Here is a 26784-nt window from a genome sequence, read left to right as displayed (position 1 = left end):
GTAGAGCGGGTTATGTGCAGCTGGAATTTTTCCTTAAGTCGTTTCTGCATGATGTGGTTCGGTGTCTTTTTATATCAATCCATGTGTGTCATGTGAGAGTCTCTTCAATTCTAAAGGGTAGACTTGCCAGAAGTTGATGAATTAATTCAGGGTAGTCTTGCGGCCAAGATGGAGGGCAGCTCTAAATCCACACCTGGGCTATTTTATTTAGCTGATGGTCCCCCTCCACACCCCGAAACCGTTAATCAAAAATGCTGTCCATAAGCAATGTAAGTGTCAAGAAAGCCAAGCAACAGTCTGGCCAAGCAAAGAGCATGCTTTTCTTTTAGAAAATCAAGGCAAATGGAAAGCAGTAAAGAGATGCTGCTTTGTGATTAGAACAAATGCGTCTTAGTTAACAATAATAACATCCTTTCAATACAATCACTTTAATTTCAATGGCTGGTGATCAAAATTCTTAAACACAAATACACCTGGAATGAATACTTAGGTCATTTTAAGTTAAAAGTTTAAAATTTCTTCATACATATGTTCATTAGACACTTTATTTCCCCCCTCGCTGGCATGCCAGTAATTTTGAAAACAAAAACAAAGGCGGTTTCATTTCTTTGTTCTAGTGAATCTCAAAGGAAATCATTCTTTATTTTTAATTAGCTCAATGTTAAGAGAGGGGCTTAAACTGTGTGACTATGGGCTTTCAAAGATATCTCAATTTTTATGGATGTGAAGAAAGATTTAATAACAAAGATACTCATTATTATCTTGTTCATAATAGTGAAAAATTAAAAACAACTCAGGGGCCTGATGGTATTATGCAGTGGTTAAAAATGATGCAGAAGGATATTTAACACTATAGAGAAATGTCCTTGGTATATTGTTAAATAAAAAATTGGAGGTAAAAGAAATCATTTTTTTTTTTACCAGAAAAGCATTATATACACTTAAAAAAGACTTTTGAAAGGGTACACTTCAAAATGTTAAAAGAGTGATTGTTTTGAGGAGTTGGAATTACAGGTAATTTTCATTTTCTCCTTTTTGTTTATCTATATTTTCTAAGTTTTCTATATCAAATATGCATTACTTCTGTAAGAAAGAAAAAGAGAACATTATTTTAAAATCGATTATTTGAGGTCATTAGAAGATGGATACCATCAATTTGCAAATAGGTAAGATATATTTTTTCTAGAATTTTTGCCTATTCTAGAAACATGATTCCTTTTTTCTTAAAATGAAGAGTTAAGAAACCAAGTTGCAGAAAATTTCGTCTAAAAGAAAAAAAAATCTCTCAATTAGACCACATAAGAATGAACATTTCTAGGGAGTTCCCCTGTGGCCTAGTGGTTAGGATTCAGTGCTTTCACTGCCGTGGCCTGGGTTCAATCCCTGGTCAGGAAACAGATCCTGCAAGCCGAGCAGCATGGCCAAAAAACAAAAACAAAAAAACCCAAAGAACATTTCTAGCAGTTCTCTAAAAGCTGATGATAACTTGGTCCCAGCCAATGCTGAAGGAAAATATTGGGCTGGCCTAAAAGTTCATTTGGGTTTTTCCATAAGATGTTATGGAAAAACCCAAATGAACTTTTAGGCCAACCCAGTACTTTTGTCTAAATCCTGAACTATCCCCGCATACCATACACGCTTATGGAAATGATGTCAACATTTTCAATATTCCTCAATAATTTATGGAAAGCCTAATTAAGTGAAAATGTTCCTATTCAGGTTATCTGGTAGAATGCATTATGTCTTGCTTCAGCAAAGTATATTACCTCAAAATCTACACATGAATCAATTTTTTAGTAAATTCAATTACACACACACAATGACAGATTACACTTTTGGAGATGATTCATCTTCATTACTGATTGATTTTCAATGATCAGAGTGACTTCTCACAGTTTAGGTTCAGATCTCTTTGCTCCCAGCAAACAAATGCTTATGTGTATCAGGGAAACTCAAAGGAATCGTATGTCAATTATTTTGCAAATAAACTGATCAATAATCACCCCTTACTTTATAGATTTGAAAGGTCATAATTTACTTTTCTTAAGTAAAGTTTCTTAAATGAAGTGTTCTTAAATAACACTGGCCTAACTCCCTGATTTAAGAGACTATTGGAACTAGTACCAAATTTCTTCTGATAAGGAAGGCACGTCCTAGTATCTTTGACACTTGGCTATCCGAGTGTGACTGATAATCTGGGGGTATAAATGCCCTCTTCATCGCAAGATTTTCTGTCTTTGCCCTCTTGCAAGACCATTTCTGTCCTTCTCTTTCTTGTCCTCCTTCAGGTGAGGAGAGTAAGCAGACCCCAGACTTCTGTCCCAGCATGTAGAGGTCACACTGAATTGGCCTGGGTAGAAAGAACCCTTTTCTCTACCACCAGCTCAGCTTCGTCAAAGAAGCTCTGGATTCAGGGGATTCGTTAATTGAGAAGCTTCTTCAATTTCTTAAACCATGTACTAAGCAAGATATACCTCTGTATGAGTCTTGGTCTGCTTCAACTATTTTCTGCTTTGTTATAAAATGCGGATTTCACTTATTATTTACTCATTGAATCACTCAAGTAATGCATGAATTATTTTCCATAGAAATAATTCAAGTAGCACTGGATTACATAGAGAAAACAGAGTAATTCCTTTTAACTTCCCTTATCAACACTGTTCCTTCTGGAGATAACTGCCAAATTTTTTCCTATGAATTCACGTGTATGTTACTATTACACACAGTCTCACTTAATTTCACATTTATGGAATCATACTATAGTATACCATACGATACATATTATTCTGGCTGACTTTTTCCACTAATGGGAAAAACATATTTCCATACCAGTATGTAGAGAACTACCTTATTCTTTTTAACTGTTACACACAATATTCATAGTATGAGTCTACCGTAGTTTACTTGACCATATTTCTGCTAATGGACATTTACATGGAGACTAGATTTTAGCTCTTATAAACAACACTACACTGAACAGCTTCGTATTTATATTCACGAACATGTGTATTCCTCAAGAACAAATATCTAGAAGTGGAATTACTGGGTCACAGGTTATTTGTACTTATCACTATCACTTTTTATACAGAAACTGTTAGTGTGTTCTCCCACCTATCCAAAACTGGATTATTATCGCTCTTTAAAACTTTGGCTATCAGATGGGCCAATGTCATATCTTCTTGCTGTTCTCATTACGTTTCTTGTGATTAGTAGTGAGGTTATTGGTCATTTGCATTTCTTCTTCCATGGTTTACCTATTTATGTTCTTAACCTTTTTTTTTATTGAGTTGTTGGATTTTTGATTTATATACTGTAGATATTAGTCCTCTGTTGGCTACTCATGTTGCAGATAGCTTCTGTTAGTCTTTCAACTTTGTTTCTGGTGGCAATTTTCATTTTATTAAAGAAGGCAGGTTTATTTCACTGGAAGTGAAGGCAAGACTGTATATTTGAAAAGTCTTCAGGATAGAAGTCATTTGAACGAACAGAGAAACTGCAAATGACATGGAGCACAATGTCTGCAAGCAGGGATTTTCCTTCATTGTATTGCACAGCTGCAGTGGCGACAATTTTAATAAAGCATCATATACCCTAATTCAGTGGCCTGTCCAATGGCACATTATAGTTTATTTCCTTCTACAAATGTTTTCTCTCTATTTCCAGGCTCCTCAGCCTACTGAAGTAATTTTTTTTTTTTCTCTAAGTCAAAATGGAAGTCTTAAACAAGTGGTTGGTCAGAGGAAGCTCCAGCAATCATGAATTAGGTCTGATACACCTTTGACTCCAGCAGAATGGTGGCCATGCTTTGGGAAGTGCTTTTTTTCTTTTTTTTAAACTCTTTAAAATGGTTATAAATTCAACAGATGCTTGTTATAAATAGTTTATTTTTTGTAGTGAAAGTAGCCAATCCTCAAGGCTTGGTGCATACCCTTTCCATGTAATTCAGACCACTAAGATCTAGAATTGTAATCTATAGTTGTGATTTTTTTCCCACAGCTCTTAATTTGGGGAGGTGGAGGTGGGCGCATCACAGATCCCTTTGAAAATGTGATGGAGAGCAATGGGTTCTCTCCCCGGAAAAATGAAGGTAAGCACACTCACATAAAATGTTGCATAAGGGCCACAGCACTCAAGTTCATGCTTCAGGAAACCTGAGGCCATTGGAAAATGCTGGCTTGGTGAACTCAGTCAGCTAATGCCAGTCCCTAAGTTGGCTTCTTTCTCCACCTTGAGCTTGCTTCTCTCGTTGTTAGGCTGCTCTAAAGACTCCAGAATGATTTCTATGTCACTTTCATGAGGGAGTTTCATCTATACTAGCCAGAGCTACCACCTCTACTTTGTTAGAAGGGTCAGGATTCACGAGGTTCCACTCAATCACAACCTCCCTTGGGAAACCCTCTGTGTTCCTCTCTCAAAATACTGTAAGATTTGTGAAGCAAAACCATGCTTTGGTGAAGCAGGGCTGCCTATTTTTATCCACCTCCCCTTTCACCCCACCTTCTGAAATGTGCAGTTGTTTCTTCTGATTAGTGTTGCAGTCATGCAGGAGACACCCAAGGCTCATGGATAAAGACCAATCAAGGCTTTGAAAGACAAACTCAATTCCTCCAGCAGTGGAAATGGTTATATTTTACAATGTACAAGAGCAGAATAAAATCTGTTTTAGGAAATAGTTATGTGACAGTCAAATGCTGAAATTCAGAAAAGATACAAAATTAATCCTTGGGCAAGAAATGATCACCATCATCTACAGTGTCTTTTTTTTTTTTTTTTTTACTCTTAATTAAGCACTGGAGGTGGTGAGTCTAATCAGGGAGAAAGAGATCATCCTGGGCTGCCAGTGCATAAGGGTGTCCAGTTTGGGCACTGTAGGAACACACAGCCCTGGAGGTCAATGGAGCTAAAATTCAGCCCTAAGCTGACAGCACCTGCTGAAACTGCCCAGAAGGGGCGCCTTTTTCCTAATGCTTACAAGTCATCAGAGTTTAGCAGTTGGCCCTGAAGACATCTACCACTCTCTAGTATAATTACATTTGGATTGAATTAATTAAACTGTCCCTTCAATCTAATCTGATTTAAAGTCATTCTTAAAATTTTAGCGAGCATCGGATTCATCTGGAGGGCTTGTTAAAACACAGATTGCTGGGCTGTACCCCTTGAGTATCTGATTCAGCAGGTTGGGGTGGGGTCTGAGAATCTGAACTTGTAACAAGTACCCCAAGGACGCTGATGTGGCAGGCCCACTTGCAGAATAAGTGCCATAAGCTACAGGAAAGGATTTCTTTACTTTGAACCTTTTCCATGTTTACTATGAGCGCCTCACTGAGCCTGTAGAGACCAAAGAGAAATAAGCAACTTCAGGTACCCAAAACTGAAGGTCTGTTCTGGTGGGCGGTGACACAGCCATTTACCTGAAAGGCCCGCACTCTGCAGCATTACCTTGAATAAGGGGCTTTGAGCAGGGCTATTTTCATTTATTTGACTGAGTGTCTGCATCTGTGTAATGAAGGAGCTACTGTTTGCCTGGCAAGCAGCTCAGCTGGGGGCAATGATGCCAGTAATTTAAATGAAATTGATGGGGTGGGTCTCAGACCCCTTGCTGAGTGAAAACGCTGCTTGTTTTGGTTGGGGCTAGGATTGTATATATAATGGATGGATGCCTTCTCTGGGGAGTACAAGGTGCCCTGACCATCTATATCTGCTAAACCACACGCTTTTTTTCTGCACTCAGATACAGAAAGGGCTTTTTGTCAGTAGTCTCTCTGAGTTAATTCCTGTCTCCACCTCACCCATCTTAAGTAGATGTTCTCATCTCAAAGGTCTTCCTTTGATGCATTATTCTAACTTTGGGCCCCTGTAATAGTCTGAGTTTTGTTTTGTTTTGTTTTGGACTAAAAGTCTTTTAAGTCTCTTCTTGCTTCAGGCTCAGGTGAGATGGAAAAGAATCGGCCCCCATCCTCTGCACTCCAGCCATTCCCTTACTAGACTCCCGCCCACATTTTCTTTTTCTATATCTTGCCTCTACTCAAATTCTCTTTTCTGATCAACAGGCTTGCAGTGTTTTGTCCTCTTAATCAGGGCACGGCTACCCTTTTTTTTTTTTTTTTTGCGCGGTACGCGGGCCTCTCACTGCTGTGGCCTCTCCCGTTGCGCAGCACAGGCTCCGGACGCGCAGGCCCAGCAGCCATGGCTCACGGGCCCAGCCGCTCCACGGCATCCTCCCGGACCGGGGCACGAACCCGTGTCCCCTGCATTGGCAGGCGGACTCTCAACCCCTGCGCCACCAGGGAAGCCCACGGCTACCCTTTTTGATGCTGCCTTTTCCGAAAAGTCCTCTAAGGCATCCTGGCACTCAAGAGAAATCTACTGAAGTGCCCTGTCTCTTGCTCTTCAGTGTGGCAGAGTTTTGGCCCTTCAGGCCTCTGTTCACTTGCCAAACTTCTCACCAGTTTTGAGCCTCTTATTTGAACAACCTTTTGAAATTCCCTTAGTGTCAGTGGCAAGGATGCCAGGAGCGTGGTGGAGTGCTAGTTGGGGGAGACCAGCAGTTCTTAACCTTTGGGGTGTCTGTACTCCCCTTAAGAATCTGAGAAAAGTTCTCCAGAAAAAAAACAACCAGAAAGATTTGTTTAATGATCTGGGGAATTAATCACAGGAGACTCTCCCTCCCTCTGTCTCTCAATAGACAACCACAGATATGTGTTCAGGAGGCGTGACAATATGGCTGCCTGTGAGCAGCGTCCTCGGGGTATGTGATAAGAGAAAGCAAATGATGATCTTTCCAAAGAGTCTCTTCCAGAGGTCTGCATTTGAGCAAACCCAGGAAGATGCAAAGATGCATTTGCTTTTCAGAAGACGTGGATCTGGGAAAATTGTGCAAAAAAAAAAAAAAAAAAAAAGCACTCCCATAGCCTACAGAACCCTGTCTTTTGAAATGTGGTCAGAAACAGCTAACAACATTAATAACAATCACTGTCTTTGCCCATTCAGTCCAATGTAACTTTTCACTTCAAATTTGATACCTTCTGCTAAGAGGAGGGAAGGGATTGGTGGAACAATGACAGAAAGGCACCCAAATGCAATCTAGGTTACACTGAGAACAAATTCAATGTGACTTAGGAAAAGGCCAAGGAGAAGGGCATTTCATTAGGCAATCAGATATGACCCAAGTCACATTTGTTTCTTTTTATAGTTTGTTTCTTTTTATAGTCAAGGACACTAGCCTCCGATGACTGATTCTGGGAATGTCAAGGATTCATGTGGACAAAATGATAGCACTGGGGATATGGGAAGGGTCCTCCATCCATCATGGGATGAAACAAACCTTGTTTCTTTCCATTTACTGAAAATATACAGAACTTGTTTAATTCTTCCCAAAGCATTTTTTAAAAAGCCAGAACAATAGTCTCAGTTAGAAATAAGGTGGTACCAATGCCTTTGTCCTTGAATTCTTACAGAGTCCTTATGTTTTTGGTGAGGGGGTGTTTCCAATAGTCTCTAAATCAAAGGACTGCTTTCACTTGATATGATGCTTCACACGGCACTGATCTTGAAGTTTGGGATAAATCAGGATGGGTTTGAAGCCCATCGACAGAGAATTATGGAGCCCTGCATTATCAAGTATGTAAGCATCAAACATGCTGAGGTCCTACTTAGTCAATAACTAAGTGTTGTGGTTATTTTAGACCAAGCTTCTATCACTACATTCTTCTTCATTATGTCCCATGGACAGTGCTGTTTCCAATACAGGAAGCAATAGCCCTGCCTTTGTTGTTGTCTTTCTAGGTAGCAGTTGAAGTCAGATGGACTGAAAGCCCAAGCCAACATGTTATGAAGTTGTTCTATGAGTCATTTTGGGGAAGTTGACTTACCATACCACTCATCAACCCATGCAAAAGCCTGTCTATGTCCAATCAGAAGAATATCTCGGACCACCTAAAAAAGCAAAAGAAGGATGTTTGACAGAATACGAGGTTTGATTAAAACTATCTGGAAAAGGGATGGTTCCCAATTCTTGGAATCCCGGCAATTACAAATTTCTCCATCCCTCTGGCCATATGTGATGACAATTAGGGGCTGACATACTTACTCTCAGCCCTTTCCATGGTGTCCATACACTTGCTGTAAATTAATCTCTTTATCTTATTTGAAAGTTGGGCTGGAGGTTGTTCACACTAATGACAACGACTTGGCAGTCACACAGCAGTGACTGGAATGAATCTCTAGGACTGATCACCTTAAGATTTTTCTCTTCATTTATTTTTACCTAAAACAGGTTCTACTTTTCTTTTGCGGAAGGGTACGTCTCAGTGGTGCCAGGAGGTCATAAATGTTGGAAATCAAGAACATTTGTCCGGGAAGCAAGTCACTTCTAAGCCAAAAGCACTTAAAACTCTCTCTTTTCTAATGAAGTATCCTAAATATTGCTAAATTTTTTTAAAAAATAATTGAAGGTGTGGGATTCAAGAGAAGTAAATATCTTTCTAGGCTTGATTTTCATGTAATAAAAGCGGGGGGGGGGAGCAGTTTAGTCAACTATTCTTGAAAGAGATGAAATAAGAGACCTGAACCAGAGTAGAACGTAATGGGAATAATGAACTTAACTGGAGACAAAAGGAATGAAATTGTTTCTTATGGTGACATATAACGGCAACAGAAGACTAAGAAAAATAATTCTAGAGGGTTTGTGTGTTATATACCATTTATGTGCTTTTATTTCATGGTATTCTTTTTCTCTCTTCTGTAAATATGCCTTTTTACATTTCTTAGATACTCAACGCTCTCCCTCCAACATTCCTTTCTTCCTGCCAAACAAATCTAGCAATTGTCAAAAACCTCTTGCAGAAGGTTCAAGCATGTTTCAATAAATGAAGGATTTTAATTCAGTGAATTTGCAGGAACAAGGGAAGCTTTCATAATGAAGTGTTTATTACTCCAGGCCTCTGGATATCTAGTGAGGCTTTTGTAATTCGGAAGGAGGAAACATGTAATGAAAATAAGAAACAACATGAAGCCATACACACTTGAGTGCTGAGTGTGTCAAATTCATGGAAATCAAAAGAACTGCATTGAGGCATCAGTAAATACACCCTATTGCATTAAGCACAACACAGCTGTCTACTGGAAACAAGAATTCAATAATGTGCTAATGGCTCCCTTTCGAACATTTTTTCCCCTTAACTGTGAATAGATTCTTCAAACACAAAGGTGTTCAGAGAAAGGCATCCCTGGCACTTAAAACCCATGCAAATGCTAGCCTCAGATACTCATTAGTGGCTCATGTGCCACAGCAGGTGTGTTTTGGGGGTGTTGATAACACTTCATTATATTTGGAAATGGGCAATGGGAATGCCTATTACTAGAGCGTAATTCTTGCAAGTATTTTAAAGAAATGGATTCTCAAAACTAGAAAAGAAACGCAGTGGGCCCTGTGGCAATCTAAATATGCTTTGTGAGAAGAGGAGATAATAAAACATACTATGGTAGTGGCCCTGATAAGAGGAGATCATTTGGGGTTTATAAAAAAAGGTGGGATGTTGTAGGAAGTCAAGAATATATAGCTGGAGCTCGACCCAGAGCTGAGGCTGGAAAATATTTACTCTGAGAGCCCAGACTGTCTTCCTGCTTAATACCTGGGACACAGCAGGGAAACAAGAGGTCCCAGAACTTGATTTCTCTGTGTGCCACTTGGCTCCCACCCCGGGCTGGGCAGAATGGATTCTGGAGCTCAGCAGATCAGTACACTTCTCTGCTTCAAATTTGCTCCAGGGTCTGCTATTATCAGGAGCCCAAGTTCAATCTCTTTCTTGGACCCAAATTCAAGATTTACACATTTTATTGTCAACTGCCCCCCCCCAAGATCAGTAGATAAATCCATCTAAGTAACAAAAAGCTCAGTGCATTAAGGTTAAATTCCAGTGCCCCCAAAAGAATTTCAGAAAGCTATTCTTTATCAGTTTTTAAGTGGAAAAATAAACAGATATCCAGCCTATCTGGAATGTAGAGACAACTTGGATAGTATTTATTTTCATGAAAATAGGAGTTACAAAGGGCAATGCTCAACATTGTATTTCCCATTAATTTCCATAAGGATAAGAGTTATGTTAGAAGCCCCTAACAAACTTAAATCATCACCCCAAATGGGTTCCTGCTACAACATTAACATGTTTAGTCAAAGTAGGCATACAACTGAAATCTGTGTTTTGAGGTTGTTAATAATTCTTTGGTAGCAGAATTATTAAAAGGGCAGAAATGCTGGGGTACACCATCTAATGGGACCACTGGGATTTCCTGTTCTGTCTCTTGGGGCAACTTCTACCTCAGGTGTCTACATTTGCAGGATCTTTTGAGTGAGATCTGTCCTTGGGGGGACTCTGCACATACAGATAAACCCTGTGCTTCTGTCTGAACCTGAGTACCCAAGGACCAAGTACAAGTACCTCTCTCTGGAACTAGATTAGCCTGATGCCAAAGAGAGAAGTATATTTTGAAAGCCCAACTTCCTGAACATACTCACCCAATAGACATGGAGGTCACAGAATGTGAGATAAAGTGTAAGATATCTATTAGTGGAAGAAAATTAAACAGTAGACAAAATGCATTTTCATGAAAACCGGGTTTTCTAGATGCAGGTACCTCGTGTTGGCTCAGCGCTTATACATCTGTTGGGCATTGGGCACTCCAGCTCACAACAAAGACAATTACTTTGTCCATAGCCCAGGAACTGCTGTCCATTTACTTACCTTGTGTACAAATTGTTCCACTCTGGTCTGAAGCCCCCAGACCTCGAACTTCACGGTCACCAGCTTGTAGGAACACATGATGGGCTGATGACTATCTCTCCAGCCTTCCCTTAACTGGCCTCGTCCTGTCTTCTCTGACTTGAAGTGTTTAGGATCCTGGAGAAAAAAAAAAAAAAATCAAAGAAATGATAACTTAAAAGTTCAACCATCTTTTTACACGAAATAAGTGAATAAGGGAAGCCAAGCGAAAGAAACCAGTCAGCCAAAGACACAGTGTCTAAATCCATGTATGTAAAATATCTAGAATAGGCAAATGTACGGAAAACGTAGATAAGTGGCCTAAGGCCGGGGGAGGGAGATAGTATGGGGATCACTGCTATGGGAACGAAGTTATTTTTGAGGTGATGAAAATGCCCTAAAATTAGATTTAAGGTGATGGCTCACAACTCTGTAAATATGCTAAAAACCAATGAGCTGAACGCTTTAAATGGATGAACTTTATGGTATATAAATTAGATGCCAATAAAGCTATGAAAATACATAAATGAAATATAAAAAATGCTATCTACTACCTCAGTAGGGTTTTTCAGGGTGTGCACTGGCTCTGGGTTTGCTGATATTCTTTTTTTTTTTGGCCATATCACGCTGCTTGCGGGATCCTACTTTCTTGACCAGGGATTGAACCCGTGCCCTCGGCAGTGAAATTGCAGAGTCCTAACCACTGGACCGCCAGGGAGTTTCCCTGCTGATATTCTTGCATAAAGTAATACTATAATAATCATTATCCTGGGGCTTCCCTGGTGGCGCAGTGGTTGAGAATCCGCCTGCTGATGCAGGGGACACGGGTTCGGGCCCTGGTCTGGGAAGACCCCACGTGCCACGGAGCAACTAAGCCCATGCGTCACAACTATTGAGCCTGTGCTCTAGAGCCCGTGAGCCACAACTACTGAGCCCGCATGCCACAACTACTGAAGCCCACGTGCCTAGAGCCCATGCTCCGCAACAAGAGAAGCCACTACAATGAGAAGCCCACTCACTGCAATGAAGAGTAGCCCCACTCGCTGCAACTAGAGAAAGCCCACGCGCAGCAACAAAGATCCAATGCAGCCAAAAAAAAAAAAAAAATCATTGTCCTAACTGTGTTTACTGAATGCACCCTGTGGGCAGGCACAGAACCAGGTATTACATTATGCTTCCCCTCAACCAGATTTCTTTGCCCTGGGGGTTGTGTGAGGGCACCAGGTGCATGTGTGGTCTGAAAGGTATGGCCTGTGTGTGATTGCAGGGCACTTCCCTCCACTCAGAGAATGGACTCAATTCTACTTGGATGATCTCTGTTCCCTGACTTTCCTCCAGGGTCCTTCCTTACTTGTATCAGTGGCAGGAAGATGGTGGGTCTGGGGGTAGACAGGGACCAGAGTGGGACACATATATAATTAATGGAATACAGAATTGACAAAAGGGTTTCTGGAAGGGAGTAAGGAAAGAAGGATGCATAATAACTACCCCAAGGAAATAAGTACTTCTGGGGAGGGAGGGACTTGAGTGTGGGCAGCATTTTTGAATCTTTAGTACCAACTTTGCCAAGCTATATTTTTATCACCTGGACCAACCCAGAAACTGCTACTGAAATTATGTGCATAGGCCTAGAAAGATTATGATAATAACATGATATATGAGAAAGGCATAAGCACAGAGTTTGGCCCATAGCAAGTGCCCAACTGATGTTGGCCATTATTGTACTTCCCAAGGCAGTCAGTGAAGCCTCTGATGCTCAGCCCTACAGTCCAGGGCAGAGATAGCAATGCCTTTCCAAAGCACCCTGGAATTGCTGGTAAAAGATGTGATGTTTAAGACCATGGGACTAATTCCTGCCTGACCTGTATTCCTACACCACAAAATGTGCAGTGGTTAAGAATCCACCTGCCAATGCAGGGGACACAGGTTTGAGCCCTGGTCCGGGAAGACCCCACATGCTGCGGAGCAACTAGGCCCGTGCGCCACAACTACTGAGGCTGCGCTCTTGAGTCTGCGAGCCACAACTACTGAAGCCCACGTGGCACAACTACTGAAGCCTGCACGCCTAGAGCCTGTGCTCCATAATGAGAGAAGCCACCGCAATGAGAAGCCCGCACACTGCAGCAAAGAGTAGCCCCTGCTCGCCACAACTAGAGAAAGCCCACGTGCAGCAACGAAGACCCAACAGAGACAAAAAAATTAAAAAAAAAGAACAAAGACAGAAGGCCAGTAAATGAAGAGATATATCACCAGGGAGACTATGGGAGATAATCTCCAAAGATGGCCCCCATCAATTCCCTCCCTCACTATGCCTGTAAGAGGTGGAGGCTACTTCCCCTCCCCTTGAATCTAGACTGGTCTGTGACTTGCTTTGACCAAAAGAATGTGGCAGAAGAGACACTGTGTCAGTTCAGGTCTTTAAGAGAAGCTGAAAATGGGAAGTCTGCCACAATGTAAAAAATCTAGCTTGATCACCCTGAGACCACCATGCTGTGAGGAAGCCCAAGCCTGCCATGTGGAGGGCCATGTGGAGAGATGCTCGCTCATTCCATCTGAGAAGCCAGCACATGAGCGAAAGAGCCGTCTTTGATGTTTCAGTCCAAGCATATACCACGAGGAACAGAAGATCCTGCCCAGCTAAGCCCAATCGAGATGGCAGAATTGTGAGAACTAATACATTGTTGTTTTAAGCCACTAAATTCTTGGATGCATTGTTACTCAGCAAGAGATAACAAAACAGGAGCATCAAATGGATGCCAAAACAGATGCAATAACTGGATCTCCAAAGATGAAGAGAAGGAATGCTGCTTGCTTTTTTCCCAGAGCTCACCGAGAGTTCATACAATTAGCTACACCCTTGAAAACTATACACAAGGAAATGTAGGGCTGCCAAGCAGTTCCGGAAACTTAAAATACAAGAGCTGGAGTTAAACAGGGGAAGCTGGTTTCTTTTCCCACCTGCCCTTTGACTTTCCCGCAAGAGGCAAGTGACGAGTATGATTATCAGCACATGGACAACTATCTTGAGGCTCAAAAGACACGACCTCCAGGCTGTGGCCGACCAGAATACACACAGGCAAACCCTCGTGAACCTGAGTGGAGGTTATCCTACTCTGGTTAGCAACTGGGTAAATAAAGGACAGTTGCAGTGCCAGCGAGCAGTTGAAAGCGAGAGGGCAAAGTTCCTGGCAACCCAGACATTTAAGAGACAAAGGACCCAGTCAACAAAGGAAGTGTGGCCGTGGCCCGAGCTGCTTTCACTTGTCTCAGGTCCTGTGCACTGGGCCTGAGAGAAGCCTGAAGATGGAGGCCCCTGGGTCAGCTGGCTGCACCCCACGCTCCCCTCCCCAATGTGAGTCCCTGATTCATGGACTAGCCTCGGCTTGTTCCTTCAGCCAGCCACTGTGGATCTTGACGTGATACCTATCCTAGAATCTTCGTGTAGATTCCAGACATCTCAAGAATGACGTTAAGACTCTGTAATATTAAACGTGGAACACCGGCAGATTGCATTTCCAAAGCAATTAAGAGTTGTGGGGCCTCACAGCAAACTTCACTTCTGAATAAGACCTGAAAAGTACTGCCTGCAAAGTGAAAACTATGCAGACACTTAAATTCACATGTGGCTCCCGATCGAACCACAAAATTATAGAATGATATCAGGCATTCGTGAAACAGAGCTTTGGGAAAAGGCTAGATGGGTATGAGAAGTGTGCTGTATTTTCAAGATGCGGAAAGGGATTTTTAAACTGGAAGTGGTAATTTGACTTCATACCCTCGGTTTTATGGATAAGGATACTGAGGCCTGAGAAAATGAAATGTTTTGTCCCCAAACCATGGGCACTTGGTAACAGAGCTGGGATAAGAATCCCCGCCTCCCCTAATTCTAGCCCAATGTTCTTTCCAGTACATTTACTTTGAATATTAAACAGCGAAAGGGTGTTTTTGTTATAGCCAGATGCCAAAGAAGCAATTAACAATTGGGCTTTTTATGGCAACAGTGTGTTGATTTTTTGCGAGTCTGGTGTCATATCCACAGCTGCTGATTTCATCTAGTAAATCTCATCCATGGCCTATAATTAGGGATTCACTTTCAGAGAGCTGGAGGGAAGTACGGGAGAGGGATTTACCAAAGGACTCCTTTAATCAAAACTCAAGATCAGAAACGAACATCCAGCTGAATACCTTTGAATGACAATGAGCAAAATAAATAGATAAACTAATACAATTTAAAAAATCAAACCACTGGGTCTTATCTGAAGTATTCTGGTCACTACAAACTTTCTGCCTTTTCCCCTCCCCCTCTATTTCTCCTCCCCACCTTCCCCCCAAATACTCATTCTTCTGGAAATTATTATCTTCAACTCTCATTCTCTCACTTGAGTTTATGAACATAAATATCTAAATTGCCCCATTCATACAGCACTCGATCTTTCTTACAACTTTTTTTAAAATTTTTTAATTTTCTAGTTTGTATTTCTTTCTATAGCTGCTATAGTATTTTTTTATTTTTAATAAATTTATTTATTTATTTTTGGCTGCATTGGGTCTTTGTTGCTGCGTGCGGGCTTTCTCTAGTTGCGGTGAGCGGGGGCTACTCTTTGTTGCGGTGCGCAGTCTTCTCATTGCATTGGTTTCTCTTGTTGCAGAGCACGGGCTCTAGGCGCGTGGGCTTCAGTAGTTGTGGCACACAGGCTCAGTAGTTGTGGCTCGAGGGCTCTAGAGCGCAGGCTTCAGTAGTTGTGGCGCACGGGCTTAGTTGCTCCGCAGCATGTGGGATCTTCCTGGACCAGGGCTCGAACCCGTGTGCCCTGCATTGGCAGGCGGATTCTTAACCACTTGCGCCACCAGGGAAGCCCTGGCCTATTTTAAAAGGACATAAAATTTGACTTTAGTGTGACTGAGAGATTATGCATCTCCAAACTCTTGCTGGATCCCAACCCGGTGCAATCAGAAAACACAGTGAAAGTTCTCTGTAGTGGGTTGGTGACCCCCCCCAAACCAAAAGATATGTCCAAGTCTTCATCCCTAGTACCTATGAATGAGATCTTCTTTGGGAAAAAAGGTCTTTGCAGATGTAATGAAACTAAGGCTCTAGAGACGAGCTCATCCTAGATTAAGAGGGTGGGCCCTAAATCCAATAACAAGTGTCCTGATAAGGGACAGAAAAGAAGACACAGAAAGGAGGCCATGTGAAGTTGGAGGCAGAGGTTGGAGATATGCAGCCACAAACCACAGAACTCCTGGAGCCGCCAGAAGCCAGAAGAGGCAAGAAAGGATTCTTCCCTAGAGCCTCACCGTCACTAAGAACTTCTGTCCTCCAGAACTGTGAAAGAAACCTCTGGGGGTGAGGAGTACGGTTAAATCCCCAATGCTTCTGATCAAATCAGTCTTGGGTGGGGTCCATGCATCCAGGATTTCAAAAGCGCCCCAGGTGATCCAAACATACAGCCAAGGTTTAACCACTACCGTAAGGTGCAAATGTCATCTCTGTGCTCCACACGAGGAGCCTGAAGCTCAGAGGCGATTGCTGACTTACCCACAGTTCTCCAGGCCTCAAGCTCAGGTCAACCTGACTCCCAGACCTGGGCTCCCTGCTCCTAGACCATGTGGATTCTCATCTGAAATTCTGGCACAATCTGTCAGAAGGGGCTTCAGTCTCCTCATCTGCAGGATGGTGTTAATACTAATTCCCTTGTGGGACTGTTGCAAGGCTTAACTTGGATAATGTCGGTGAAGTCCCCAGCCCAACACCCAACAGGTGATGCATGATATACAGGAGATATCCCAGGGCTTTAAGAAGCACATGATACTGAAACATCCTTAAGAGATTTCAATTTCCTCAAATCTCAGCTCCTCAGAAGAAAGGCAGCAGGAATATCTTAAGTGCTGCAGGATTATCTTTACTTTATTGTTATCCTGTGGTTGAGTGTATAGAAAAATAAGTGCCAAAAAATATGGCTGCCCACCATAATGCTGGTGTTCTTGTGTCAGTGAGAGGCAGGGTGGGCATTTCCATTTTCTGGAAGCTGTCACCTGTCAGTGTCCATTAAGTATGGTGGTGGAAGAAATCCCAAGGAAAGGGTTTTTGCTTATTGGACTCTCATGACTAGGTTCTGGGCCAAGGACAAATGATAGTCTTCAATCTTAGAATCAATTCCTTTCCCTCTTTCTCTTATGTTTCAGGAACACTGTTCCAAGTTGACAAAGCAGAGAGCAAAGCAGATTGCCCTACTGTAGGCTGATCCCTTAAAGGAAGGGATTTTACTGATTTCACCAAGGTTCTGGAACCACATAGGGGCACACAAAGGAGCTGGTCCATCCAAGCTGGGAGCTTCCCTGGCAGGTGGACACACTGGGCAGCTATCTCCCCATGTCAGGATGGGCCAGCCTTGAAACCAGATAACTTCGAGCATCTCAGGTGTTATATAAAAGCCTTCCTCCTGAAGAGTTGAGAACGACACAGAGATAAATGCAATCCTTTCCTTCCAGTAATCATCCAAGCTAGGGTGGAGCTTGTTTCCCTAACGGGGAGCCTAGCTGTATAAGTCTGCTAGAGCTATCATAACAAAGTACCACCCACTTAACAGCCACTTTGTGGTAAGCCACCCACAAACTGGGTGGCTTAACAGAAATTTATTGTCTCACGGTTCTGGAGGCTAGAAGTCTCAGATCAAGGTGTCAGTAGAGCAGGTCCCTTCTGGGGCTTGTAAAGGAGAATCTGTTCCATGCCTCTTTGCTAATTCTGGTGGTTTGGTTTGCTGGGAATTCTGGTGTTCCTTGACTTGTAGATGTACACCCCGGTCACATGGCGTCCTCCCCGTGTGTCTTCACGTCGTCTTCCTTCTGTGCATGTCTGTCTCTGTCTCTAAATTTCCCCCTTTCGTAAGGACACAGTCATATTGGATTAGAGAGCACTGAACCTCATTTTCATTTGATTACCTCCGTAAAGACCATATTTCCAAGTAAGGTCACACTCTCAGGTACTGGGGGTCAGGACGTCAACATATCTTTTTGTGGGGAACCAGGCCAACCTCTAACACCAAGTCAGAGAGGTTTTCACAAGGGAAGTCTTCTAGATTACCCTGTAACTCTTCCACAGCTTGTTCACCTACTCGGTCAATGCTCTTGCCTTGAGGGCTCTGCCCAGCAGCTGGCTAGCTGGGAACGCACCAGGCTGCAAGTTCCTCCAGCTGGGGGGCTTCTAAATTCACCCCCAGTGAGAGCTCTGGCTCTGGATCCTATCGGTGCTCCCCAGGCTTGGCAGATGGCAACTTGGACCCTTGTCATTAAAGCCCATCTTTACGGAGGGAGCCGCACTGGTGCCAGGGCTTCTCCCCGGGGCCAGATGGACCTCGCTGGTCACACTTCCTTCCGCGCGGGCGCATCTTCTTTAGAAGGCTTCCTCTTTCCTCTCCCCGGGGTCAGTCACACCTTCAAATTTCATCCATCTCGCACTTGGACAAAGCAGAACAAAGGTGATGCTAAGGGCTTTGATTAGTGCAGCCCATGTGAAACTGTGTCCCTGGGTTTGTCAGGATCAGTCTCACACCTGGGAGGTGCCAGGAGAAACCCGCAGGAGATCTCAACCTGGCTGGAGCGCAGCTTGCATCTCAGAGGCAATATTATTAGCCAACGTTCACTGAGATAGAAAGTCTCCGTGATTAATTACGCTTTCAATTTGAACCACAAAGGACTATAGCCAACAGGGGCGTGCCCTGTTAACTGAAATTAGAAGTCTTTGATAAATGTTAAATGAAAAGGGGCTAAGCAGTAACTGGCTAGGAATTACTATATTATGTAACCATAATGCTCAGCCCTCAAATAGAGATGAACTAACCAATCTGAAAAATATCAGATTTTTTCCTGCATTCAGGAACTTTTCCTGATGACTCCAAGGTGGTATTATTCTCATTCCCCTTCAATGAATGGCCGTTTCAACCAGCTAAAATTTAGCCGCAAATTTGGACCAACATTTCTTAAACCTGAATCCTAAAAGGGATACGCATAAAAATTAAAGTGCTTTCAAAGAAGCTAGTCCCAGCAGACCACATATTAAAGGATCCCATTCATATGAAGCGTCTAGAACAGGGAAATCTACAGAGATAGGAAGATTAGTGATTGCCTAGGGCTGGGGTGGGATTGAGGATAAAAGAATAGGGGGTGTGATAGCTAAAGCATACAGGGTCTCTGGGACTTCCCTGGTGGCGCAGAGGTTAAGAATCCGCCTGCCAATGCAGGGGACACGGGTTTGAGCCCTGGTCCGGGAAGATCCCACATGCCTGTGGAGCAACTAAGCCAGTGCGCCAAAACTACTGAGCCTGCGCTCCAGAGCCCATGAGCCACAACTACTGAGCCCGCTCACTTAGTGCCCGTGATCCGTAACAAGAGAAGCCACTGCAATGAGAAGCCCACGCACCACAACCCTGCTCTCAGCAACTAGAGAAAGCCCGCGCGCAGCAACGGAGACCCAACACAGCCAAAAATAAATAAATAAAAAAAAATAAAATTCATACAGGGTTTCTTTACTGGGTTGATGAACATGTTTTAAATTTGACTGTGGTGATGGTTACCCACATCTGTGAAAGTACTAAAATCCACTGAATTCTACACTTTAAGTGGGTGAACTGTATGGTATGTGAGGTAGGTCTCATAAAGGTGTTAAAAAAAAAAAAAAGCCAACAGCACTAAGGAGCTTTCATCACAGTGCACTTGAGAACTGGCCAAAAACTTTACTTAAAAGGTCACCTGCTATGCATCAGCTTAAAAAAAAAAAAAAAAAATCCCAAATGCAAATTGTAGCCAGAAGCAGCCAATTCTTGCTTTGTTAGCAGTTAATACCTAAAGTGCTATTTTTAAAGCATTTGCTCTTGGCACTAGCGTGTACTGCAAACACGGAGTGATCTGTTAGTCCTCTGCAAAGCAACTCTTAAAGGAGCTTGACTCAGAAGGTGTGTGTGACATGTAGAAAGGCAGAGAGAAAGGTGGCTGGGCAGGGGGAGTGTTTTGGTGGGTGTTCTGAGCCCTTCTCGGTTCTAATTCAGGGCCGGGAGAACTCAAAACTCTCTACCTGAAGAAGAGGAAGATTAAAATGGAAAATTTGAGTACAAACCACAAAACCATTGACTAGTCAGCAGCCTCTAGCCCTGAGGGTGACCACTGGTGATGCCTTTTGGGGGGGGCGGGGAGGAGACGAAGGCAAAAGAGAACCCTGAGAGAGGTGGTCAGGAGAAAGTGGAGGATGGAAGGAGGGGGAAGTCGCCACACTAGCTAATGTTCATCAAATGCTTGCTGGGTACCAGAGCCCGGGTCAAGCACTTCAGATATGCTCTCTCATTTAATCTTTGTGGTATAAGAAATATACGTGAGGTGACTTAGGGTGCAGCCCTTAGATAGCCTCACGATGGGGCTGGTTCCCAGAAAGATCAAGGGCTTAGACCGCTGACCTCTGGGGAAGGGAGAAGAGGGAGGCTGGCGATTGAAATATACAAATTCTTGACAGTGAGATCTGGAGAGCTTCCAGGTTGGTGAACACATCACTGTGCTGGGGCGGGGGTGGTGGTGGTGGTGGTGGGGTGGTGGTGGTGCAGTGGGCATGCCTGGAGAGGACGTGCAACCTTGTACCTCCCTCCCTCATCCTTTGCCCTGTGCATCGTTTCCTTTTGGCTGTTCCTGAATTGCACTCTTTCTAAAAAACTAGTAAATGTTCGTTTGTTAAACATAAGTCAAGTGGTTTCCTGATTTCTGTGAGCCTTCCCAGCAAATTCTCGAATGTGAGGTTGACTTTGTGGGAAGGAGTTAATACTAGTTAATACTGGTTAATGTGGTGGCCCTGGACTTGTGACTGGCATCTGAAGTGGGAGTGGTCTTGTGGGACTGAGTCCTTGAACTTGTGCTATGTGATGCTAAAGCCAGGTAGTGTCAGAACTGAAGTGAATTGTTGACACCGGGTTGGTATCAGAGAATTGGAGAATTTGTGGGTTTCAGGGCAAACACCCTGGAATTCTCCTGACTACAAACCTCTAAAGTAGTACATTATCTTCATTTCGTATAATGTCCAAAGGAACGTCCCCATCCTGTTCCCAGACTCACTCTCCACAGCTCCATCTGAGCCCTTGCCATGGGCTCCTTCCACAAGCCTCCTCCTTCAGAAACCTCCAGATGGGCAGCAGGCATCAATCAATCTCTGTGTTCCCCTACGAACTCCTGGGGCCACTTTGCAGCCTCGCCCCAGTCTCCCTGGATGGCGGAGCTGCGTGTGGACCTGCAGGTTCCCAGCTCAGCAAATAGTCAGCCTTTTTTTTTTTCTTTTGCAGATGCTCCAGTTTCTGTAATTAATTCTCTTGGAATTCTCCCGTCACATGGCTTTGGGGTTAGGCAATAAGTGTACCCCCAATGATTCTGAGAACTCCCCTCCCCCATCTTCAAATACAGACTAGGAATGGAGGGGAGATGGATGATGGGTGCCATGGCGAAAGGGCCAGCTGGGCTGTCCGGGCCAGCCCTGGGGAGTCCCTGGCCTCAGTGATGAGCGGCTGCCCGGGGAATGTGGCGTTGTAACTCCTCTTTGTCCCCAGCTTTGGGCCTGGTTCCCAATTTCAGAGCAACAAGAGGCGGCTCCCTAATATCCTGTTACATGAAGCTACTCTGTTCCTTTTGGCACAGATATGACTATATTTTCAAGATCACCTCTAATCAAAACCAATAAAGTTATTCAAAGACCCACTGGAGAGAACCCCGCCTTATGTTGTGTGACAGTGAGAGGCTAGGCACCAGCGTCCTAATAGCCAGGGAGCCAATCTCTTCCCAGAAAGGAGGGCGGTTAGGACCTGGCTCCGTTGGCAGACTCTGAGCTGGGACTTCGTGTTGTGGACTGTCCCTGCTCACTCTGATCTTAGCTGTGCTGTGAAGCATTAATAACCGTATCATATATCCATACTGAGGATATACAATTTTGCCCACAGATAGTGTAAGTTTCTGAAATCAAAAGCTGATAACAGGGGCTTCCCTGGTGGCGCAGTGGTTAAGAATCCACCTGCCAATGCAGGGGATATGGATTCGAGACCTGTTCCGGGAAGGTCCCACATGCTGCGCAGCAACTAAGCCCGTGCGCCACAACTACTGAAGCCTGCGCTCTAGAGCCTGCGAGCCACAACTACTGAAGCCCACATGCCACAACTACTGAAGCCTGCGCGCCTAGAGCCCGTGCTCCGCAACAAGAGAAGCCACCGCAATGAGAAGCCCTCGCATCGCAAAGAAGAGTAGCCCCCCCCCTCGCGGCAACTAGAGAAAGCCCGTGTGCAGCAACGAAGACCCGACGCAGCCAATCCATCAATCAATCAATCAAAAAAATTTTTTTTTAAAAAGCTGATAACAGACTAAGAAATATTCTCGATGAGTTGCAACATGGCAACAGTGATCAGCACTGGATTAACTGTCCCTGAATCTAGTTTGCCCCTCACGTATGGTATTGTTTTGGGAAACTTGGACCTCCAACTTGTTGAACAGAAACTGGGACAGAGATAGTCAATAAGCCAATCACTCTGTATTTGAAGGCAATAAAGGATTTCCATTTTTAAAGCTGGAATAGATTTCAAACTGATCTTAGCTTTAGAACTCATTTTGTTTTCCCAGACATAATTATTATTTGGAATCCCAACATATAAAGAAGGTAAAAATGATGAGTGGATTCCTTGGACTGTCAAACAACCTTCATTGTTTGACACAATATATGTCACTGTTTACTGGGCTCAGAAGCACCTCTGTGGGGCCCGAGGTTCTGTGGAGCAGAACTGAGTGGGGGACCAAAAAAGCTTTGCAATGAGACATGCGTGGGTTTGAATTTCTGCTCCAGCGACTACTACCTGTGTGAACCTGGGCAAGTTATTTAACTCCAAGACTGCTGAGGGGATAATAAAAATGAGAAAAGGAATGTTTCCTAAACTGGTGTCTGTGGGTGTATTCTTTGGGGGCTATGACTTTTATTTTTTTCTTTAATGGGTTCTTGTATTACTCTGCTGTGGGATGGCCACGTTTTGTTTTTTCCAGACCAGGTTTGTTTTGGCCAACCCACTATTTTCTAGAATGTTCACAAGGAGGAAAACTTTCCTAAAAGATGTGGAGTCGACTTCCATCAGATCATTAAACCTAAGGACGGTAACCAAGGGACTGGAAAGGCCCTTCCTCTTACTTACTCTGTCTTTCCCTAAGATCCTCCATTCATATGGTCAGTGAGACTCCGGGTTAATGAATTACATTTTAGGAGGAAACAAGTTTCCTAGAGTGCTTTATAAAGACAGACAACAGTGTTTGTAACTTCAGCTTTGCCTGAAGGGGCCAGCTTGGTGGGGGAGGAGAAGCACAATCTTTGGGGTTTGAATCAAGGCTTCCTGAAACGTCAGCAAGCTACTTAGACTCTCTGAGCCTCAGTTTCCCTATCTATAAAATGGAAACAATATCTATTCTATTGAATGGTTAGCATTAAATGATATAACTGAATAAAATAACTTAGCAATGACCTTTCTTTTTCTCAAAAGTTAGTTCCTGTCCCTCTAAAGTCAGGTTTAGCAATTCTGTGAGAAATCTGTTGAAACGTATAAGGCCCAAGTTAATGAGCTGATAATTCTATGTCTTTTTTTGGGTCCCTTAACAATTAAAAAAAAGATAAAGACAAGCCACTAAATAGCACCTATTCTTTCCTGGATATTTTTGGAGCAGAAGCTGAACAGTTGTACTTGGAGTCTGAAACAATGGAAGTGGAGGAGAGAATCACTAGGTCAGGTCTTATTTCTCAAGAGAAAAAAATATCACTTCCATCATCCCAGAGTCACAGCCCTAGATTCTTAGAGCTAGTTGGGAAAGGGCTTGGGCAAGATCTAGCCAGAGGATCTGACGGACACTGATTACGGTCTTCAATGAAAGAAAATAAATTTGGATGAGGGTCGATCCTAAGCCAGCCCCCAACTCAGCAGCAACTTAGGAGAAAACTGCACAAATGTATATTATAAAAACACTGTTGGTTGGCAAGGAAGGCATTGAGTATGACTCTACAGATGACTCTACAGATGTCATCTACAGATGACAGATGACAGTATGACTCTACAGATGACAGGTATCAGATTCTCAACAGATGGAATGAAAATCAAAGGTATTGACCCCTCCCTCGGTAGGGGATTGGGCAGTCTTCCAGGCTTACATTGCTGTTTCCTTTCGCCTCTACAAAATTAAGTAACAATAAAATGGTTTTAGAATGTGAACACTGTAAATCGACCTTGCTTAGGCAGAGCTTCCCTACCTTGAATGGATAAACAGGTGTGACAAGGTCCGGGTCCCCTTGGCCCCTGGGTGAGCAGACTGGGCCTCCTGACCCTGGGGGGTGGTCCTCTGTGACCAGGAGCTCCCTGACATGCCAATCAAAACCGATCATTTTCTATGTGCATATCATGGCATGAAAAATGTTGGGAAGCTCTCCTCTGAGGTTTTCCCCCAAACGTGATGCATTCATACACAGATCCTTGGGTCCCACCTTACTGCATCTGGTTTGGTAGGTCCAGAGAAGGTCCCAGGCATCTGCACTTTTTTAAGCTCCTAAGGTGATTCTAATCTGATTTGGGAACTCTGCTCTAAGGGACAGGAAGTCCTGGTGTTTTAATAAGGCAAAAAATAGCAGGGGCTGATGTAGGTGGCAAGCTGTGGATTTAATGCCTGTTTTCTTGAACGTACAGATGGAGGTTCTCCATGAGATGGGACTGAAGAAGAGCTTGGTTATATCTGTTCACTTCTGGCTGAAAGCCTTTCCTTTGGATCCCGCTTCCTTCTTTTAAAGTCTTAACTATTATTCTTCTAAAATACACCTGGTAAAAGGCTTGTGGTAGACAGCTGATAAAATGCCCAAACTGCCTTGGGTAGCATCCTGGGACTCCAGTGCTACAGACTGCCCCAGGTTGGCACAACAAACAGTAAATGCAACCTCTAAGGTTTCTTAGGGGTGAAGTATAAGAGGCACATGCCAGTCTGAATTCAGGTTAAACAATAACAGAAGTAATACGAACACATTTTTTAAAAGGTCTCAGCAGTACAAATGGCTCCATTTTCTGAAGGATCTTGCAGTACCTGCAGCAAATTCTGTCATCTTGTGGACTGGAGTGATTGAAACCAACCCTGTGCTTCTCTTCTGCATTCATGCCAACAAGTAAAAAGCAATATGCAAACAAACTCCCAGAGCCCCACTCATGGCAGCCACTTTCCAAAGACACTTGGGGGACTTCCCTGGCTTTGCCTTCCAATGCAGGGGATGCAGGTTCGATCCCTGGTCGGGGAGCTAAGATTCCACATGCCTCGTGGCCAAAAAACCAAAACATAAAAAACAGAAGAAATATTGTAACAAATTCAATAAAGACTTAAAAAAAATGGTCCACATCAAAAAAAAAAAAAAAATCTTAAGAAACAAAGACACTTGGTTTCTACTGAGCAACCATCCCAGCGACACATCTGCAGATCTCAATGCCAGTGTCAAAGCAGGGAGAAGGGAACATTTATTAAATGCTAACTGTGTGCCAGTACTGTGCATTTTAATGCTTTGCCTTTCATCACATCATCTCATTGCATCTCATCTCATCTCTCCATATCCATCCACTCATTTGAACGGAGGAAGAGATTCAAGATGGTGAATCATCATTGGTGCTGATGAAGTGCAATGGCTGTGATCACCTGGGAGGCCTCCCAAAGCCTGAGCCCCTTAGTACATTAGGGTTGAGCTCCATCTACTCAAGGAAAGCATGGGCTGGGAATCCCCATCCGTGAGTTCTAGAGGTTATCTTTCGCACAGATCCCTCTTCAACAAGCCCAATTGTTTCTCCCTTCAATGGATGTTTTGCTTGGTTGAATCCTCCCTTTTGGGACATGGGGCCATTTCCCCAAAGGCTCTTTCTATTGACTCAATGACCCAGCACCACAATCAGCAACTCCACTCCTGGCAGAGACTTAGAATCTCTGGTTTTGATCTGATATTTAGGAATTCATTTGCCTCAGTTTTGTTTGATTCACATGGTTTGGCATTTCACTACCCAATCCAATTGGTAAGATTTGGAACTGCTATTCTGGGCACCGAGCTCTGGGGAACCTCATTCATGAAAATTATTGCAGCAGTTTAAGTTGGTTATTTTTCCCCTTGAAAAATTAAAAAAACAAAAATCCTTTCTCTAGGGTGGAGTTGGGCACTAACGTTTTCCTAGTACTCCCAATAAAAATTGGCTTTGCTCACACATTGCAGTAGCTCCACGTGATTAGGCCAAAAGAACAGTAGTGGTTTTAAACACCAGCACTAGGTGTGGTATTTCAGTAAGACTTGGGGACCCAGCTTTCTTTTACTTGGAAGAAATGAGAACTGAAAGAGAGTACCTATTTGTTATTGGTCTAAAAATGACGCAGCCAGGGTTGTTGAAGACTGGACTACTGTTTAGTGCCCTGTTATTTCCAAAAGTTTCTTTTCATTAACAAAGTTTTATTGCTGCCAATATGGCTGAAGGTGATTTGTTCACGAAAAGAGGTAGCAGAAGAAGGAGACAAGTAAGTTGATGAGTTACAGGGTTCTAAACCTCTTGGTGTCCAGCGGTCTGCCCTCACCACCGCCCCCCCTCGCCCCCCGAGAAAGTCAGTTTCTCTGGTGTGGTCACAAATTGAGACGCCTTGCAAGGTGGCTGGTGACCCTGCTTTGAAAGTTCTCAGCTACTTGCAGAATAAAAGCCAAATTCCTTGGCTTGACATTGGAGGCTCTTCTTTTCTGCCCCGGTTACTCACTGACCCTTGAACGTGCAGCGGAATTCCCTACCTTTTCACCGCCTTTGCTCTCACTCAGTACACTGCCTTTCCAATCTCACTTCTTCAAAATTCAGTGTGTTCCCACACAAGTGTGGATCAGAGAGTCATTTAATATAGCTTTGGAGTGGGGGGCAATTTGGCTATATCTAAAAAGATTTAAACCCACATGCCCACTGACACAACAATTTCACTTTTAGAACTTATT

At 43.3% G+C, this 26784-nt stretch overlaps 1 protein-coding gene across 1 annotated transcript in view; it reads right to left on the bottom strand.

Annotated features, from left to right (window-relative positions):
* PITPNC1 (phosphatidylinositol transfer protein cytoplasmic 1) overlaps positions 1 to 26784 on the bottom strand; it is a 250966-nt gene that overhangs the window by 5438 nt on the left and 218744 nt on the right. Inside the window, exons 7-8 of the mRNA XM_030843471.2 lie at positions 10743 to 10898; positions 7872 to 7935 (exon numbers count right to left, since the gene is read on the bottom strand). Coding sequence (XP_030699331.1) covers positions 7872 to 7935; positions 10743 to 10898 — 220 coding nt within the window. The remainder of the gene's footprint in view (positions 1 to 7871; positions 7936 to 10742; positions 10899 to 26784) is intronic.

The sequence above is a fragment of the Globicephala melas genome, chromosome 20, assembly GCF_963455315.2.
Source record: "Globicephala melas chromosome 20, mGloMel1.2, whole genome shotgun sequence".
NCBI lineage: Eukaryota > Metazoa > Chordata > Mammalia > Artiodactyla > Delphinidae > Globicephala > Globicephala melas.
The sequence above is the reverse complement of the archived record's forward strand: the minus strand, read 5'-3'. Positions and strand labels throughout refer to the sequence as shown.